The sequence below is a fragment of the Elaeis guineensis genome, chromosome 2, assembly GCF_000442705.2.
Source record: "Elaeis guineensis isolate ETL-2024a chromosome 2, EG11, whole genome shotgun sequence".
Classification (NCBI taxonomy): Eukaryota; Viridiplantae; Streptophyta; class Magnoliopsida; order Arecales; family Arecaceae; genus Elaeis; species Elaeis guineensis.
The window spans coordinates 73,603,872-73,624,072 of NC_025994.2; the positions used below are offsets into that span (position 1 = coordinate 73,603,872).

A 20,201-nucleotide genomic window follows, 5' to 3' on the forward strand; every position below is an offset into this window, starting at 1 on the left:
CCACCCTTCCTTCTCAAATTCAAAACAGTCAACCCAGGGAAAAAGAAACGCCGGTAGAAGAAGAGAGGGAGAGAGAGATATAGAGACAGGGCGGAGGCGGTGACGGGCATGCCGACCGCCGCCGCTTTCCTCCCTCGGGCTCTGTTCGCTTCGCGACCTCGCCATCCGCCCTTGCTCGCCTCCCGGCCGACTAGGCTTCCTTCTTCTTCTTCTCCTTCCTCTCGCCTTGGTTTCTTGAGGCCTCGTCGCCTCCTCGTCCTCGTCGCCGCCTCCGCCTCTTCCTTCGATGAGCTCAATGCCAAGGGCAAATCCGATCGCCGCATCTCGAAGGTTCGCCTCCGTTTCCGTCGGTTTCTCTTGAGTTAGAATCAAATAGGGTTCCTATTTCGTCGTGATTGGGGCTGTGTCATTTGGTAAGTCGTTATTATGCATAAAAATCTGTGGAAGAATTCCGCGAACTTTGGAGTATTTTAACTCAAATTTAGTGCTTTTGTTGGGTTGTTGCGTGGTAATCTCAAATTGGGATTTGGTAATTGTGGGTGTTTGGCTTGTATTTTATGAAAATTGTTTCCTGGAGGAGATGGCGTGAATTCGTAAGAAAGTCTTGGTCTTGTTGTAGGGAGTATTCTATTTGATTGAAGTGGTGAGTGGTTCCATGAGGATGCTTGTTTTGTAACTGGAATTTGTCCAGATTCATTTGCCCCAAATCGTATCAGAAAATAAGAACTAAAATTTACAGCGGAGGTAGTTCTGAGATACCAATAAGTCAGGCACAAGTTCTTTGGATTCTGTTGAAGAACCAATGTGGTTAGGTTCTTGTTTTGTGAAATCAGGCATGCCAATAAAATAGGACATGATAAGAAAAGTGAGAATAACACAGATTTTCAACGGCTACCGAGTTACATTCATGAGGAGACTCATTTGTTTAGAAATTAGTAGAACAAAATAAACAAGAGCACGCAGGTGTGGTTGAAATGCTCACACCAGAATGGAGGGGCTTTTCTAGTTCAAAGGTTTATGATAAATGCCAAAGACAATCTAAGAAAGAGTATAAAAATGCCAGTTGTAACACGCAGAACCTTTAAATTGCATGGAAGTGCCCATGTCCCTGCCTTGCCTTGCAAGGTGTTTTTGTGTTAAAGCAGATCCAAGGCATATATTTAAATAAGAAATGCCAATCTCCATTTTTTCTTGACTATTTTTCATCGCTCCTTCTTCCTACATGCCTCAATTAGTTCATCCATAAGATAATTTAAGTATTTAACAGCCTTTTCAATGTAGATCAGATTCATACAAAGCTCGAATTTCAAGGTGGTGACTTCATTCATCATGCCTCCAAATGTTCTCTTTTTGAGTTGAACTATTTTCCAGACCATTCTGTCATTGATAATTTCCCAGTCATGATGATAGAAAAGCATGGATAATTTGGTCTTTCATTTCATAATAGACCCACTGCTGAATGGAGTGGATCACTCTCTATCTATCAAAGTGCACATGGATGATATCCTACTAAATACCTAAATCGCTTGATTGCTGTGTTTATCATTTCTGCAGTTTCTGATGAATTTCCTCACAAAGCTATTCTAGGTTGTAGCATCTTCATCCAGTTTACAAGTTTTCTCATCCATGAATCTATATTTGACATAGTTTTGTTTAAGTTACTGATGAACTATGTATTGGTCGAACCATCATATTCTCCTTCATGCTGCCATCGTGTAAAGTTCCAAATCAGTACTTAAAGAGTACCCTCGAATAGTTGAATATGTCTTCATGGTTTGCCATGCTTCTTTCTTGGATCTGTTGCATATTAATTCATGACATCAGTTGCTTATTAAAGTTTTTGTCAAGAACATGCCAAACATACATGATGCACTCAGCTGCACTTTGATGTGCTGCAAGGATATATTTTATCATTTTGTATACATATGGATAGTTATGATGTTTAAATCTGGGGGTACGATACAGTTATCATGTTTAAAAGAGAAGGCTTTTACACCAATGAGTTATTTACAAGCTTTGCACATGTTTCCTTTATACTAAAGAAAACCCATGAACATTTATAAAGTTTCTGCAGGCAACTCTCTCTCTCTCTCACGTGTGTGGCGTGTTTACAAATCCTCTAATATTGTGTTTCCAAGTCTTGTTCTCTTCTTTCAACTTTGCATGTTTGGGTTAGGTCTTCTGTTTCCATAAGCTAATTGGTTGGTGCAGAGCCCAATCAAGCTTATCAATTAGGCATTGTGCGTTGGGACAGGATTTCTAGCAGCCCACCTACATCTATACTATGAGAAAATTACTGTCTTTAAGACAACCCGTTGATTGTGATGCCTTACCCATATTTCATTTTTAATTCTTTTCTCTCCCTTTCCCATTTCTCTCTATGCCCTTTCTATTTCTTCCACCTCAAGTTTCCAATGTTTTAAGTTTGTTTTGGTTCTACTATGTTCGGTAGGGGATCAAAATATGTCCTATAGTAAGTTTAATGTGTATGAATTGAATCAGCCAGGTATTTCTCAATATCTCCAAGCCTGACTGAAAAGTTTCACCAGAACACTAAAAGGTGTTGGAAGATTTACCTTTAAGAGTCTAATAGTTTTTAAAGGCTAATTTCTTAGCTATCTCAGTGGGAAAGAGAAAACAAGATGAACAGAAATGCTGGTTTGTTTCAGCCAAGAGTAAAGGCCAGAGAAGTTTGATACTTTGGCTGATGTATATAACTGAGATATTGAAATATCAGTTGATATCAGTAAAGTTGAGAATAACTACCATTCAAGGATCTTTTCTAAAATGTAATAATTAGTAAACCCAATAAAGTTAATTAAAAAGCCTAAAATAAATCTTGGCCAATACATTGATATCAGTTGAGATCTTGTGATGTATTGGCTTATATAGCTGAGACAACAAGATATATCAAATTAGTGAATGCTTGGTTGGAGTACAGAGCATTGCATTGGCCAGGTTGAATATAATGACCTCTCTTGGAAACTCTGGCCCTTTAGTGATTGGGTGTTTGATTCAAAATAGTCATAACATACTATGTTGGCTCTTCACTCCCTGAAACTTAGCGCTATATGTTAAAAATATATTTATGTTACATTGTTTCATTTTTCGACTAAGTTTTATCTTGCAGAATCTCCATATTTTGATTTCCTGATATTTTTGTGAATGTTATCTTTCAGAAATCCATCCTCTCAAATTTGATACAAGAAATAGAGCCTTTGGATGTGAGTCTGATCCAAAAAGATGTCCCAGCTGATACAGTGGATGCAATGAAGAGAACAATATCAGGCATGCTGGGTCTGCTCCCATCTGACCAGTTTCATGTCCTCGTGGAAGCATTTTGGGATCCCCTCTTCAAGTTATTGGTTTCTTCAATGATGACAGGGTATGCTTGTTTTGTAATTGGAAGATTTTTACCTTACTGAAGTGTCGACAAATTTTATTCAATTATGGTAACCATCTTTATAACTTATTTTATTTTTAAAACCATGAATGATGATTCATGGTTTTAAAAATAAAAGTAGTAGTAGTAGTATTGGAGTGCCAAACAATTGTATGGTAGTATTGGAGCCGCCATGGCAACAATGACTGGTTACTGAAATTGAGACATCTGATCCTGGATTTAGGCAGCATATATATCTTGTATATATTAACAATACTTATTTCACTTCATTCTACAATCTGGTTAAATTGCATCAGTTATATAATCTCAAAGCATGTATCTGACATTACCTGTATAATAAAACTAAATGTTGCTTAGAGTTGTGGAATGGTTGATCATGGAATGTAACCCTCTGCAACAACTGTTTCTAGAATTAATAAGATGTTTTATATATGCAAGTATGATCTTTTTTTTTTTGTGTTGATATATTAAGCAATTTATGGGGAAGAAGTATTGATTGGAAGCTGTGGGGTGTGATGTCTTTCAGTCCTAGAATTAAATGGATAATCCTTTTTGCTTAGCTGGACCAGAAAAGCATTGTCAAGGTAAGTTGATAAAGACAATGAGTAATGAAAATCCTGGACTTTAAAATAACTAATAAATAAATAAAGATGGTTATGATAAGCAAAGAAGGTTAGGAATTTTTTGAAATGTAGCAGTATATTTTAGAAATTTGTATTGGTTTGCACAGAATGACTTCAGTTGGATTAGATGTCTTGTCTGAAAATGTGCTTAATTGCTAGTAGTTCTTATTATTTCAGCTCTGAGGTTGCTGATGTTAAAGACAAAATATGTCGTCAGTTAAAGGTATATTAACTAGAAACATGCACAATGTTAAATTTTCGAGCTCTGATTGAATTCAACTCCTTCATATTTTTATCTTCTAACACCGTGTCAATTTGGCAACTTTAGGTTTGTGACTATGTTACCATGATGAAATACAATTGGAAACTTCTGTAGTCTATATCTAATTAGCTTGAAAGTATGCAATCTGTAGTTATCTGAGAACATTGCTAAATTTTCCTCGGCTTTGGTCTTGGTAAGCCTGTCCATTATTGATTTTGTCTATTCCATAAATTGATGAGTGGAATATTACCTTGATAAGCCTAAGAAGACTAATGAGTCAATTAAGTTGCATAATCATTCACACCAATTCTTTTTCAGTTATTCTGTTTGCAATCATTACTCTGAGATTCATTATTTACCATAGTATGATAAATTTATTTTATGGAATGAGTCTTATTCATACTTTTATGCTGATAAGGCAAGGGATTTATTTCTTGAGGATTAGGGCTAGCTATTTTCAAAATTTTAGGAAATTTTATTTAATCCATTAAAATATAGCTGAATCCTAAGGCTCTAGTTTTAGGCCTTGTTTGGTATTGTTTTTTCCCCTTCTTCTTTTAAATAGAAACATGGAATCTGATATTGAAATTATGTTTCATTACCTTGTTTCCAGTATTTTTCTTTTTTTTTTTTAACATCTTTCATTATTTCTGGAATGGAAAATTTTTCACTTCCATCTTTTTTTTTTAAAGTGACTTCCTATATTGGGCGTCCCCCTCCCATTCCCATGCATTCCAACTTCCCTATTAATCGCTCCAACATTCTTCCTTCGCTAGCTGCTCCACCACCCTTGACCTCTCCCTGGTCAACGAGGAGGTGATAACATCGTTCAAGCCAACGAAGGCATTGCCTAGTGGAGAAGGGGCCTAGATGGTGGTTTGGTTTTGTCCCAACCTCCCTGACAGCTGGATCCTCCTCTCCAACATGCTCTTTGCTGACGAGGTGGCAATGCTGGATGTGGAAATCAACCTCTCCTTTCCCTCAATCCTCTCATCATTGTTCCCGCTCTCAGTCGTGTGAGGGGACATGTGGTGACCAGCAAGTGGAGCTTCGCTGCTAGGCACCTGGTGGCACATGTCATGCACATGCTCATTGACTCCTTTTCTCTTCGCCTCCAAGAGTATACCATCGAGACATCACAAAATGCCGAATACTTCCAAGAAAGCAGCAGAGGGCTAAAATGGATGAGATTTAGAAGGATCGAAGGGGGAAAAGAGAGATATTTGAAGAGGGAGAGAGGGGGAGAGAAGCAGAAACAGATAAAGGTGGAGACTTTGTTTGGAGATGGTTTTGAAGGCAGGGAATCAGGGATTGTTACGCAGTTAATAAAGTAATAATAATGGAAATGGAGGGGAGAGAGGAAGAGTCAGAAAATGAAGAAAAAAGGACATGCAAAAATGAAAATTCCTTTCTTTTGTTGTGATTGCTATCAGGTTTTTTTGGTATTTCGATCAAGAAAAACTAAGGGCCTTTTTGGTACCATCGGCACCCAGCAGAGATGCTAATCCAGTCCGTTGAATGGTTTGTCTGGGTCGCAAATTTGTATCCTCCATCGAACTTGACCCTCACAAGAAGGAAGGCATCCTCATCCATGCCCTCCACTCTGGCCGTGGTGTCTATGTCTTCACCAATCTCGGCAACAAAGCCCTCCTCAAGGCCAAGGCTTGAACCCCACTGCCTGCCCTTGGCTGCCTCTCCTCACCTTCCCCTCCAATGAGTCTATATATATATATATATATATATATATATATATATATATATATATATATATATATATATATATATATATATATATATAAAGGAAAAAAGGAGTGAACTAAACATATTTCCTGTTTTCAGAAATCTAAAAAAAATGGAAATAGATTTCCTGTTTTCTTTTTTTTTCTCTTCAAAAAGTGACCACGATGTCAAATGCAGCCCTATCTTTTTTTTTTTTTGGGGGGGGGGTGTGGTGGGAGGGAGGGTGTGGGGAGTAGTGGTGTCATGCAATACTTTATTGAAGCATGGGAGAGGTGTTTATCTCTGTTCAATATTTATAAAGATGACCTCCTGTCTATCCATTCTTCATAACTGTAGGTGGTTGCTGGTAGGGAACTGAGATCATCTAAGTTTTCTTCATCCTGTTATCTTCAGTATGAAGATACCTTTTCTTACCTGTTTGAAATGGCTTTCATGGGCATATGACTTTGCAGCTTATGAGGTCTTATTGCCCATTACACTTTTTTTTTTTTAAAATCAACATCTTCTGTAGTGATTTTAACTCATAAAGATTCAAACTTGAACACATTTGACAGCCTGTCAAGTACTTCATTTTGTTTAATGTTTATGGTTCATTGACATATATTTGTTATATGTCTTCCTTTTTTCTATTTTACTTAGTATCCTTGCAGAAGTTTAACTTTTAGAAGCTTTGTCTGAATTGCAGGTATACTTTGCGAAATGCTGAATATAGGCTATGCCTTGAAAGAATCCTAGATGTATATGATGAACGTGCTGAAAAAAGAAAAACAGAAATTGTAGAAGTGGATAATCATGAGAAGTTTGCGGATAGAACTACGACAATGTTCAATTTTTCTTTAGAGCATAATCTGTTACCCAACCTTGAGAACAATGAAGACCAGCCAAAATGTGAGAATACAGGAGTTGAAGGTCTTGGGGAAATGACTTCAGAAGCTCAAGAATATATTCTTTACCTACAATCTCATCTAAATTCTGTGAAAAAGGTATACGCCAATTTTTGTACTTGAAATGGTGTCTTTCCAATATTTTATTTGAAATTTCAATTAAAGATTTTCATGATATAGTTGGTCACCTTTTGTTTTTTGAGATTGCGTGGGGCTAATCTCTGCCTTTCTACCTTATATTGACCCCACCCCTGGGGCCGATTCCAACCCAAAAACCAACCTAAACTCTTTGCTCAAGTGGCAAGGTGTGATACCATCTGATCAAACACTCAGTGGTAAAGCTTGTTATGCAAGTCTTTTTCTTTGCTGGCCAACTGTAATATTAGTTAAATTGGGATAAATTTTGACAAAATGGAGGAATGCCTTCTCTTTCTGAATGTGATTAGGGTATGAAATTGGCATTGAATCACAATGGACATTTCTCATAAAGTCAAAACAAATGTGCGCTGTAACTTTTGGTCAAAGCCATTGTACACTAATCTATCAATTGTGTCATCTTGTAATTTGTGTTTTGTGCATATTGAAAATGAGCTAGGCTCTAGTTATAAGGCACTCAATCAGGTTGTACTGAGCATCTTTTGCCATGTCTCATACATCAACTGTTGAGTAAACACTTAGATTTATACTTAATGCATGCGACTGCACTTATCAAGCACAAATTTCATGCCCCCAAAACACCTTTTTCTTCTTCTTTTTAGAGTAGCATTTGATAATATGTTGCTGTTTGTGTTTTGCATCTTATAAGAGACAGTCATAGCCTAATTTTATTGTATATCGAAAGCTATTGATTGTATGGTTTTAATTGCATTGTTATAATATTCCTATACTTGTCACACCAATTACAGGTACATCACGGATCATCTCACTCATGTTTAATCATCTGGTGAGGTTTATCTTGAATTTCAATTTTTATCAGGACATTTTTCTTGATGGTTGTTCTCCATTAGTATGATGACTGTAATGCAGCTCCATCATAGCCACATTCTGCTCTTGTCCACATCCATCAACATAAACCTTCTATCTCTACTAATCAAAGAGCTGTTGAAGTTCTTCTCATTACACTCTTCCACTGATTTTGTAGCAATTCATCACGCATTTCTACAGTTCCTAAGGAATGTTCTTGGTCTTGCCTTTTTTCAATATCATTGGAAACATAGTACATTTTCAATTGGTTCTACTCTTGAGATCGCATTTTTGCTGATTGTTTATGGTCATGTTTGGATCTCAGATGAATTTGTTTTATTTTGTGATTACCATATGTGGCTTGCTTGTTAAACATTTGTTGTTCCAAACTGACAGGAACTGCGTGACATCAAAAGGCAAAACTCTGCGCTACAAATGCAACACTTTGTAGGAGAAGAAAAGAATGACTTGTTGGACTATTTAAGATCGCTACAACCTGAGAAGGTTAGGGATTTCATTCGAAATATTTATTATGCAATTTCTCTTTTGCACCATTGAGTTAAACTGATAAGTTCTTTTAGCTATCACTTTTTAAACCATGCTAGCGTATTTAATGCCTTTTCCACCAATGATTAGTTAATGCTGAGCAATAGGAACTAGGGTTTAAGCAGGTGTTTTCCTGGAGTCTTGACTGTTATAGTTCTATGTAATGCTATGGAAATGTGCAGTGTTTCCTTATTCTGATCTTTCTTTAATTAGCAACTGTTAGAGATCTCTACCATGATGACTTCCAGCATTTAAGCTCATTAAATTTCATCTCCTTTCTGCTGCTATTCTGAGTAAAAATTACAAAGAACTCTTGCCTATTGACTTTTTAGTATATTTTGTTTTCCCTGCACTTTAAATTTAATAACTGAATAATAATAGTGAAATTAGAAACCATGTTGATGGAATTTCAAGTCACATGACCAACCATGATAGTACTGGTAGGACAAGTATTGACCCAAAAATGCCATCAAGCATATTGTTACCCTTTGGGTTTGGTGTTATTAGATAATCAATGTCCTGGGTCATGTGTCAAGCTTTGATGAGTTATTGATATATGATATTTTAATAGATTTTTGGCAAACTATCCATAAGAATATGCTCCATTTTTCGCAACTGAAAAGAAGGTCAAAGCACCTGATGTTGTTCTAGCTACAGAGTCAAATTAGCAATCTGGCATGCTCTAAGTGCGCACAATTGCACCCACATGCCCAAGGAGAAGGTCAGTTTCCACAGTTATTATCTTCAGATATGCAGCACCATATGTCGATTATCTTGTCACATGATCTAGGTGAAGAAAGTATGTGAAGTATCAGGTTGAGGTGATAATGAACATACTGGATCTTAAATAGTCTTTACCTGACAACTCTGCAAAAATGGGGAAAAAACAATGTTCCATTTAATTTTAGAAAAGCATGAGGTGCAGCTAAGGTACAATGAGGATGCACACAAAGCCGTGCAAATATAAAGTGATTTCATCAGGCCTGTGGATTTTACAGCCATCACTGTTAAGACGGAATACTATTGCACGGGGTTTTAGCCAGAACACTTTTCAGATAAATTAACCTGCGCATTCTGCCACAAAGGGTATTTCCAGATACAATTTTGCACCTCCATTTTCCTGTTTGTTTAGCATTTTTATTCTACCCTTTTATATGCTGGACTGAGATTGAAAAGTTTCTATGTTGGTACTCTTATAACAGACTATATAGATTTTTGTGGGATGAAGTTTCAAACATGTGTGGTAATTATTGATGCTCTTTTGTGATGCCAGAATAGATGGTGATTTGGTTTTCTGACTACGGTCTTCCTTTCTGGGTTATTTAATGTTGATGTATGCTTGCACATGGTTCATATGAATCTAGATGCATTTGATTGTGTGCATAGACATATGAGTTTTGATTGAAAGTTTTGAGGAAACAAAATTCCTTAAATGTGCATGGATCACCATTGCACCTACTATGGAGCACCAGGTTACTGTGATGATCAGTTCTGGATGATTTTCATTGCCCTGGTCTTCATGCAACAAAGATTAGACACATGATAGGCATACATGTCACTGCCCAAGGTGCATTGAACCATGTAGGCTGCTGTAATACAGTTATATCAATCATGAATGTTAAATCTCACCTAAGCATGACCATGTCTACTTTTAAAAGTTAGGTCTGGAATGGGGCTACAAAAATTAAAGCTGATTCATACTCTACTTTTGATGTTGGATTAAAGCCTGAAGCAATAACACGAGACAATTATTATACTGGGAAAGGAAAATGTTCTCTGATTTTTTTTCTTTAATTTTGTGATGCTCCTATACTTCTGTTCTTTAAACATTGGAGCCTTGCAGCAAAAGGGACCATTGTTAACTAATCAGTGGACCTCAAGTGCTTTAGCTGATGAGGAGTAGATCAACAATGTATATCAGGCTTAAAAACAAACCACACTGCTTGCCCACCCACTCCTTCAAAGAAAAAAAAGAACTCTCCTCTCATGTGTGTTGTGGTCCATGCACGTGGGGGGATAACTAAGTCAAAACAGAGACAAGTTGATAGCGGACAAGCATCAGGATAACAGATAATTCGTGATAATTAGATAAATAACTGAACTGGAGGTTACGCGTGGCCTCCGACAAACTGAGTTTTCATGATGTGTTAGTTAACTATTGACCTAAAAGTTTAAGCTGATAAGAAATGAGTCAAAATATACATCAAGCTCAACAGCCAATTCAGTAGATTTTTTTCTGTTTGTTTTTTACTTTATCAGTTAATAATTCATGTCATGTAGTTCAGATTTCTTTACGTGCAGGTTGCTGAACTTTCTGAACCAACCTGCCCTGGGGTGGAGGAGACCATCCACTCTGTTGTCCATGGCCTCCTTGCAACTCTTTCTCCAAAAATACATTCGATGCCTTCTCCTCAATCTGACAATGCCATAGGTGGAACCTTAAATGTTGGAAAGGATGACTGTGCAGAACTTGTCGAGAACAATTCCCTTCAATTTCAACCCCTAATATCGGTCCCACGGGATTATCTTGCACGGCTTCTGTTCTGGTACAAGTAGCATATTGCTTGTGTAGCTTGTGGTTTGCAACTCATGGTTTTTAAAATTTGAAATTCGAACTTGGTTTTGCCATGGTCACAGGTGCATGCTTTTGGGCCACTACCTTAGAGGTCTGGAGTACCGGTTAGAGCTGATGCAACTTTTTACTATCTCTGGTGATACAGAATCGGTTTCTCAAAACAGTGATTAAAATGTTGCTTGACAGCTGATTCCAAGTTCATCTCAGAGATGCGTGCTAAACGAGCCACTTTGTCCTATATTGTTGCACTGAAAAGGATCACGGAGATCATAGTTGGATGATTGCAAGATACAACCAAGGCAAGCACTTGACTTTCGGCAGTGTTTGGTTGTGGGAAATCAGTAAGGTGCATGTTTTGAATTGAATGATTTCGTGTACTCCATCATCTTAGGGAATGCTCGTTGAGAGATGCTACACTTAAATATGCAGATCTGACCACCTGTAGTACATGACAATTGTAAATTTTATTGTCCGGTTTCTGACTACCCATGTTATGCTCAAGCTGCGTTTTTTTTTTTTTTTTTTTTTTCAATTTGAATTGTGAAGCTGAAGCTGCACCAGCGGTGGTCCGATGGATTTTGTTAACCAGGGATTTGTTCTCAGGTAGTCAGTAATGTGGTCAATATGTTATCGAGTTCTTTTTGTTTTTCCATGTATATGTCATATATGACATTATAATGTACGCACCAAGAGCGCTTGATGCTACCTGTTTTGGTAAATCCAGCTTGGGGAAAAAAATACATCTGTGCTGTTTCTACACCTTTTTGTACATGTACAAGATTTTTAAGAACCAAATTCCCACCGTCATGTCGGTCTCATCCGAGTCACATTGTGTCATCTTAAAACCTAGGTGGACGTTAGGTTCAGGCGCTGGGAACCAACATGGGCCTGCACGTCCACCATATCTCGAATGCATGACCCCCACAGAAATATTAAATGCAAAAAAGCCATTTCTTCCTTCTGTTCAGGGACGCTGGAACGGCCAAAATATTCCCCTCTTTCCCATTATTAGCCAAATTAAAGCCATGATATGTTCCACCTGCCGCATGCTTAAAATGTTGTGTGTTTTTTTCAATTGTTTGGGTACGTGTATTCAAAAATGTTTTGGATACCAATTCCGTTGAACTGCTACAGCAACAAGTTGAAGAAGGCAATGCTTGTCAACTGGAGCTAGATGTTATAGTCTGTTAAAATGGGCAGACGCCTTAACAATTGGCTATCCAACTTGCTTGTATGGTATCACACCTCTTGTATATAAAAATTAAGAAAAATCTTTCTATATATGCCTTAGTGGATCCAAGCTCCATTATTTGGAGAACTGTTCTACATCTGACCGCTTGGAGTCCTTGTGTTGACCCTAGATGCCCGCACTGTGCATTAAATTAAAGCTAATAGCCACGCACCCACCGGCAGGTGGGTCAGCATAGGGTATCAGGATTTTGTTGCGGTATCATTATGATTTTTCCTAGGGGACTGACTACATGTATGCTGGTAGCCCCTTGGAAACATCCACATCAATGTAGCTAGAGACGCAGAAGAAAAGAAAACCTGGTTGTGTGGTTCCAGTGTGCCTAGTGTACTTCTTCTCCTGGTCTATGGGTGCAGGTTGGTCCAAGGGCCGTTCACTTTGTTTGGGTTTTCCCAAATTCCAGAGCAACCTCCACAGTTCTCCAGGTCCCTTTCCACACATCACTCTCTACTCCCTACCAACGGAAACAAGTGTGACCTAACCGCATCTCAAGTAGCCAAGTTCTGTCCCTCTATCTCAGTTCAAATGATGGATAGCCCTTCAAATCAACCAGTACAGTGGTCCATCCATCTTAACCACCACCAAAAAACAAAACCCATTACATATAGTCAAGATCGAGATCCAAAACGACAGCACTTAATTTATAATTAACACGAGCAAGAGCCCAACCAAACACGACAATCTTAATACAGAAGCGAAAAGAACCACCCGATTAAGTTATCCAGAAGCCTAAAGAAACCGGCATCATTGACGCCGATCAGCAATCAAACATACAAACTATATAACTAATGCCGGATGAACTTATCCGAAAGCCTAAAGTAGCCGGCATCCCTGACGCCGATTATCAATCAAACATGCAACTAAAATAACTAGTCGAGTAGTTGTTGGTCGTTCGGTTGGTCGAGATGCCCTCCGGGTCCCACCCGGACCACTAGCTCCTAGTGGGGGCCCACTTGGGACAGGCCGGGCTGAAGTGGGCCGACACCACCCTCGAGTCCAGCAGCTCTATGACCGGCGGGAAGCTCACACACCTCGGCACCTTGTACTGGTTAATGGAAGCCCCACGGGAGATGGCATAGTCCATGAGCTCCTCGAACGTCCCGGCCTTGACCACCCTTATCTCCAGCGGCCCTATGGATCCGTCGGCCAGCCGGCTCTGCCGGTAGACCGTGTTCATCGCCTCCTCCATCTCCAGGCAGCATCTCTCCAGCACTTCCCCCTCCGGCCACCTCCCCTCCTCCCTCACCAACAGCTCCCAGTATATCACGTAGTGCCCCGGGATCGCCCGCGTGTCCGCCTGGCTCGTGTACTCCACCACGCTCGCCCCGTACGGCCGCAGCAGCGCCGACGCCCGCTCCACCGCCGCCTGCAGCTCCGCCTCGTCGGTCTTATCCGACTCGATGCTCAGCAAGACGTTCTTCCTCCTTATGAACCGGAACTGCGGCGCCCTGTTGTGGAACCCGGTCACTCTCAGTATATCCCCAACTCGGTAGCGGTAGAGCCCAGCGTATGTGGTGATCACGAGCTCGTATTCCTTACCGAGCTCGACGTCGGCTAGGTCGACGAGCTTGGGAATGTTTAGTCCGGTGGAGCAGGGCTCGTGGGGGAGGAATTCGAAGTAGGCCATGTTGGGCATGATGGTGTAGGAGACCTCGCTCGGCGTGCACATTGGCTTGAGGTTGAGGCCAAAGTAGCACTCCGAGGAGGCGTACATGGTGCAGGCCATGGGAAGCCCCCCGCTGTAGTACTCGAGGGTGGGGATGTACTGCGCCATGGCGCCGGTGACGATGACGTCGAGGTACTTGGTGTTGGGCCAGATTCGGGTGATGATGCCGGCCCAGCTGTCGGTGGAGCACTCGGAGGTGATGTATTGGGCGAGGGCGGGGTCGGGGCGGAGGAGGTCGGCCACGGCGGCGCGGACGGAGGGGTCGGTGATCCTGGGGCTGAGGGTGCCGGTGGCGATGTCGGTGGAGAGGTCCCGCCAGTGGAGCTGGAGGAAGCGGATGGCGCGGAGGAGGCCGGAGGCGAAGACGGCGCCGACGCGGAGGACGTCGTGGCGTTGGAGGAGGCCGCAGAGCATCTGGGAGTACATGCTCTGGAAGGAGTCGGCGCAGAGGATGGCGGCAGTGGGGCTGGTGTAGACGTTGTAGGGGTCGAAGGGGCGGCGCTTGAAGTGGTCGCTCTTGTAGTAGCTGGTGAGCACCGGCCGGGCGGTGAGGCCGCCGGGGGTCTTGGTCTCGGCCTTGACGAACAGGAAGTAGAGGCCCTTGCCCTTGTCTAGGCCTGGCACGTATCTGTACTTGTTGCACGTACCAAATATTTAGAGCTGATGATGATACTATTAGACAAAGAAATCATTCTGAGACTTTTGCCACAAGGACAAAAAATACAAGTTGGAAAATAACGAATGAATTGATGAAGATTAATCTTCTCAGTAACTAGTTTATTTATGTCAATATTTTCTTTGCACACATGATATTCTTATATTTTGAAGGTACATGCACCTAAGCCACTTTCCATTTTTAGGGTCGACATTATAGTTTTCCTCCCATCAAAACAGAACATTAATTTTTCAAAGATAAATATATATACAACAAAAGAAATCTTTAGTAAATAGTGTATCCTTCAAATCCTAAGGTTTGATGTAAAAGTCCCTGGGCTACAACAGTTTCTATTTGTCCCATTGATATCGGAGGATGCAATTTAGCACATAACCCCTAAATAACTTGCGAAGTATTCATAAAAGAAGACCGTACGTAAGATTGGATTGATCAAAGTGAAAAGTTACTGCCATTAAAGATAGAACCTCCCTGTGTACCATGTAGGATGCTGGTTCAATTAATGCAACCTACCCCTTCATCAATTGCAACTAGATGATGACCTTGTATCAATCCCATAAATTTAAAAATAGATTAACTATCAACCTTTTAATTCTTAAAGAGGTGATCCAATGTAAATACCAAACTGGATAATTAACTACCAACCAAGGTCAATCCACTGAGACTATAGACATGATTTTCTTGTCCAGGTCCAACCTAAATCTCCCTCACCACATGCAGGTGATATCGATCTAGGTATCTTTCTTTTTTTCCTTTTCCCTTTTTTTTTTTTTTTTGTGTCGAGAAGTGATCAGACATTTAATAACAAGTTTAATTTATATATGGTACAGCAGATACTTGTGTACATGGGCAAAATCCATCGAGGTGGTCAAATGAAATAAAAGAAATTAAGAAGAAAAAAAAAAAACGATACCCACATGTTCATGACCGGCATGAGAAGGCTGTAGAGCAGCTGACGCCGGTCCAATTCCTCTTGAATGGTGGGCATCAACTTCCTCTCCCCAGCCGAAGTCCCAGAACTACCACGCCAACCATCACAAATCACCATCTTTTTTTTTTTTTTAAAGTACAACTCGTAATATATATGACTCGATCCGAAATCATCAACAAAGACTAACAAGTACTAAAGAAAAAATCAAAGTGGTGCACCTGGTGAGGAACTCGGAAATAGGGTGAGCCGAGAGAATCGCCGAGCGGTCGCCGTTTGCGATCCTCTGGATCTCCGGCTGCAGGTCCTCGTAGGTCACCACCGGGAGCTTCGCCTTGAACGCGTCCCGGTCCTTCGCCCCCCCCAACTTATACCTCTGCAAATACTCCGTCTCGGCGTTCTGGCTTAAGATCTCCGCCAGCACCTTCTCCTGTACCTTATCCGTGTTCGCCGTCATCTCCTCGATAAACTCAAGCTTCTTCGCATCATTCTCGCATGCCGCCGGCCCCAGCGGTGTTGAAACGGTCGTCTCCACAACCATTGCTAACAAACTTAATTAATCTCAAGATTAACGAGAGATATAGAGAGCTAAAAAGAGTGTGTGTATGAGAGAGAGAGAGAGAGAGAGAAGGAGAAATGAGAACGGGATGGAGAAAGGGGTTCCAAAGGGAGGGCTATTTATAGAAGCGCTTGGAGCCTTGGCATAGAGAGAGAGAGAGAGAGAGGGGGGGGTGGGGCGGAGAGGGTGGGGTGGGGCCGAAGGGGAGGGGGATGGAGCCATGCACGTAGTGGACACGGGCGAGCGTTGGTGTCGTCGGATGTGTTGGGCCGAGCGGGGGCAGGGGATGGCCCACAGTGGCGTCAGAGGCCCGGTTCGAGGCCGACACGTGGGTCCGGGGTCTTGGCCACGTTGTCAGTTGCCAGGTCAGAGGCTGTCGTGGCGCACGTCATGGTGACACGTGGAGGTATGGGAATGGTTGGGGGTGGTGGCCCATGATAAGGATGGGCTGCCGGCGGCCCAGGCAGCTGCCGTCGTTCGTGACGTTCCCCTGGACGGATGGGGGGAGGAGATGATAATCATGTCTCCTCTCACTCGCCAAAAAAGAGTTTTGTTTCTTTGTGAGGGCAGTCTTAGATTGTTTAGTAGCATGGCACATAAAATGTTACACCATATTAAAGATAGTTGCTGCCAGATTGAGTAATAGGAAGAGTCCCACAGTTGAAGGGTAACTCTAGGGTTTCATTTTGGACCTAGTAACTGCTTTTTATTATTATTATTATTATTTTTTTGACTGAGACTTTCCATACGTAGGTAACTGAAGTGTTTCTTGCCATGCGATTCTAGCGTCAGAAAGCGAGGATGGAGTTTCTTGCGGAATGAGAAGAGATTGTAGGATGTAGGAGGCTAGATGTAAAATATGTGGTCATCTGGAGATTGAGTACCATGTTAGCCTAGGCATTGACATGGACTGAGAGATATGGTGGGTAATCTGTGACTTTTTTGAAGTGAATGATTTGATATCATGGTGGGGAAAATAGGTGTCTTTTATATATAAACCTATATGAATCCGTCGTTTTCGAGTGCCGATGGTTCCTATGCAACATCAGAACAAAATCTTTACAATTAATTGTTTAATGATCCATGATAATGAGTTTCAAGGAGATTTTTGAATGCTAGACATGTTAAGCAAGGAAAATATACAAGCGAAAGCCATGTTTGTCTGCTACTTTTAAACCAACAGAGCATGATCTATGTGGAAGTAAGTATAAATTATGAAATATTTGAGTATTCGGGATAGAAATCCATTTGTTTAGGAATTGATGGTTATTGCTTAACCAAGTACACAATGCTTGAACTGAATCTTTCCTCTTAAATGACTGCCATAATTTGTATCCAAGAAAATGACTACTATAATCATATGCCATGTTGTTTGCACCATAAATTTATATTTACAAGTTACTTAGGCGTAGCGGACTAGATGATGGGCCGGTAAAGAAAGCTAACAAGTGAAAGGCACAAAAGCGCTGAATTTAAATGATATTGGAACTATTTTAAAAAGAGATGAGTTTAAATGATATTGGAACCATTTTAAAAAGAGACGATTATAAAGAAATGGATGAGTTGGATTGTAACTGTATTGTAAATTGGATGTCACCGCACAAAAAACATATCTCAGATCAAAAGAAATTCTATTTTATCTATTTGTTTACTTTATCTTTTGAATTATATTTTATAAATTTTTTTTAGGAGTGCATGGTAGTTCTGTAATCCAAAAATTTTCGAAGTTTTAAGGTAATTTCAAACCCTATCATCCTCTTTGAGTTTTTGATCCTATGTCGGTGATACGCCACATATTTTTTTTTGTACCACTAATTTATTGATTTTTCTGAACTTCAGCCATGAAAACAAAGAAATAATTTTTGGCATGCTTGATGGGACAATATGGAATGCCACCGAAAAAAAAGGTTAAAGTTCAAACCTTCACTATGGAATAGTTAGAAACTCTTCCTACTAGTGGTCAACATGTTGAAGATTAGTAGGTTCTCTCGGCTGAACAAGTAGAGTCCGATTCATCCTTACAATAGATTAATGCCGTTAGCAATGAATCCTAACAAGGAGTGTCATTAGAAAAGAAAGTTGGCCAACATGAAAGCCAGCTTTCTACCTTGGTAACTTTCCAATGGGTTGTACACTAGATGAAAGATATTATGATGCAATTTCATTATCATCTAGATAAAAATCAGAAAATTCTTGTCAAAGCAATTATCAGTCAATTTGCTACAGTCACGAGGCCACTAGTAAGTCAGCAAGAAAGTTCTTCACTTTTGTCCAAATAATTCGACAAGTTAATTACGTTATTGATCGGACAAAATCAGTCCTTACTTATACTTTGGAATATGGTCCCAGTGGTATAGCCTTTGGAAAACGCCCCATCAACAACATAAGGGTTGCCTACATAAGGTTTATAGTATCGAAATATGAAAATCCTAGAGCACCCTGATCTGAAAAAGATGATGTTTTATGATAAAGAAAAGACCAAATACTATGAAGAAGAGTCATCCGGAATAAAGCCTTATTTGATGAACATAAGAGTTTCGACTGGACCTTCGATTGCATCTTATACAGCCACTTCGGCCAATTACTGACCAAATTTGAGGTTAAATGAGGCTAATGCATGTGCAATGGGAACTATGACTGGATATAGGCCGAACGTGTCCGTTACCAATTACAGTGGTCATTTTGAGAATAGAGCGAAACCCAATCTAATGGTAGCCTTTAACACTGGGGGGCAAATAAGTTCCAGAAGGAGATGTGAACGATGCTGGGCAGGCAATATATGGGATCCACAATGGTGCCATTGCCATAAGAACTGAATGAATCAGGTCCCATTTTTAATCTTGAAATTGGGGTTGGTATGAGTGCGCACTGCAGAGTCGGACTCTTATACAGTATATAGTAATCCTATATATCAGCCACAATAAAGAGCCCCAATATAAATAATGGTGCCACAGAATCAAGGGGATCATATCCAGCCTATTCTTGATTTTAATTAGAAATTTTAATTAGAAATCAGATATCACATATATGATGAAAAATCAGATCTAAAATTCTATTTTAATTAAAAATTTTAATATCATTCTAGGACAATCATATAACATAATAAGTTATGCCAGGGCAATCTTATGTCAGAACGACATCAAAAATTTTTAGATCTAAAATTTTTCTCTACAGATTTCAGATCTAAATCCTAATCTCATGCATATGATGTGACTCTGATACCATTGTTGGGATTTCATAGTTTCATACATGCAAAAATTTTAAAACAAGTACGCAGTGAAAATTAAAAATTCAGATTAAGTGATATCTAATTCTTAATTAGATTAGATTTTAATCTAAATAATTTGGGCTCCTAATCAGATTAGAATTTTAATCTATTTGGGTCCAATCAAGTCCTAATATGATTAGGATTGATTAGAGTTTTATTTTTTTTTTAAATTAGCCACTTAAAGAGAAGTCCTAAGTGGTTAGGACTTTACCTCTCCTTGCACCATTATGAAGCCCCACGCCCACTTAGATTTGGGACGCCATAAATACCCCACGCCCCTCTCCTTTTTGTATGTAAGAATTCATGAAAAAATTCTTTTCTCTGTGAGATATCTTGGCACAAAAAAAGATAAGATTTGGGCGGCATGATTTAAGAGTCTAAGGAAGTTTGGACTCTAACCAAATACACTATCTATTCCTATTTAAAGATGGGATTATGAGAGGCGGTACCCAACCTGATGGTGATCAGTATTTGGATGCCAAAAGTAGAGGAGGCGTGCATGAAAAATTCCTAAGGGGAGAGGCACAGCATGAAGGTCTAAGGGTGTGAGGTTTGTTAGCTTCTATCTCTTCTTTCTTACCAACAACCAAAAGTTGATTGTTAGGACCTTCTCTCCCATCTTTTGTCCTAGTTTGGACATAGATTTTTTTCTCCTCTTTGTCCAAGAGTTGGATATATATTCTTACATCTCTAGCATAGAGATTTGGTGCATGGATTTTAGGAAGAAAGAGAAGAAAGTGTTCTTCTCATAATCTCTAGTGTAGAGATTATCATCCTCCTGTTTTCTTCTTCTTCTCTAAAAGAGTCTTGAGAGAAGCGAAGAATTTTCAACTATTAAGATACGATCTCTGCAAGGGAGCTA

The 20,201-nt window shown here is 39.9% G+C and overlaps 2 protein-coding genes across 2 annotated transcripts; one reads left to right on the forward strand and one right to left on the reverse strand.

Moving 5' to 3' along the window:
- Positions 1-11,753, forward strand: LOC105058420 (uncharacterized). Its single transcript, XM_010941353.3, has 6 exons — positions 1-330; positions 3,180-3,385; positions 6,714-7,011; positions 8,272-8,379; positions 10,723-10,967; positions 11,059-11,753. The coding sequence occupies exons 1-6, from the start codon at positions 109-111 to the stop codon at positions 11,165-11,167; spliced, it is 1,188 nt and encodes a 395-aa protein (XP_010939655.2). The 5' UTR covers positions 1-108; the 3' UTR covers positions 11,168-11,753.
- Positions 11,754-12,868: 1,115 nt separating this feature from the next.
- LOC105058413 (indole-3-acetic acid-amido synthetase GH3.8) lies at positions 12,869-16,146 on the reverse strand. Its single transcript, XM_010941340.2, has 3 exons — positions 15,734-16,146; positions 15,502-15,603; positions 12,869-14,539 (listed from the first exon to the last, which is right to left on the reverse strand). The coding sequence occupies exons 1-3, from the start codon at positions 16,051-16,053 to the stop codon at positions 13,177-13,179; spliced, it is 1,785 nt and encodes a 594-aa protein (XP_010939642.1). The 5' UTR covers positions 16,054-16,146; the 3' UTR covers positions 12,869-13,176.
- Between the last annotated feature and the right edge of the window lie 4,055 nt (positions 16,147-20,201).

Excerpts from the sequence above, each read along its gene's own strand:
- LOC105058420 (XM_010941353.3), top strand. The coding sequence starts at position 109 with ATGCCGACCGCCGCCGCTTTCCTCCCTCGGGCTCTGTTCGCTTCGCGA. Across the intron at positions 7,012-8,271 it reads ATCTAAATTCTGTGAAAAAG|GAACTGCGTGACATCAAAAG; the intron begins GTATACGCCAAT and ends CCAAACTGACAG. Across the intron at positions 10,968-11,058 it reads CTTGCACGGCTTCTGTTCTG|GTGCATGCTTTTGGGCCACT; the intron begins GTACAAGTAGCA and ends CCATGGTCACAG.
- LOC105058413 (XM_010941340.2), bottom strand. The coding sequence starts at position 16,053 with ATGGTTGTGGAGACGACCGTTTCAACACCGCTGGGGCCGGCGGCATGC. Across the intron at positions 15,604-15,733 it reads ATTTCCGAGTTCCTCACCAG|TTCTGGGACTTCGGCTGGGG; the intron begins GTGCACCACTTT and ends TTGGCGTGGTAG. Across the intron at positions 14,540-15,501 it reads CTCATGCCGGTCATGAACAT|ATACGTGCCAGGCCTAGACA; the intron begins GTGGGTATCGTT and ends CAACAAGTACAG.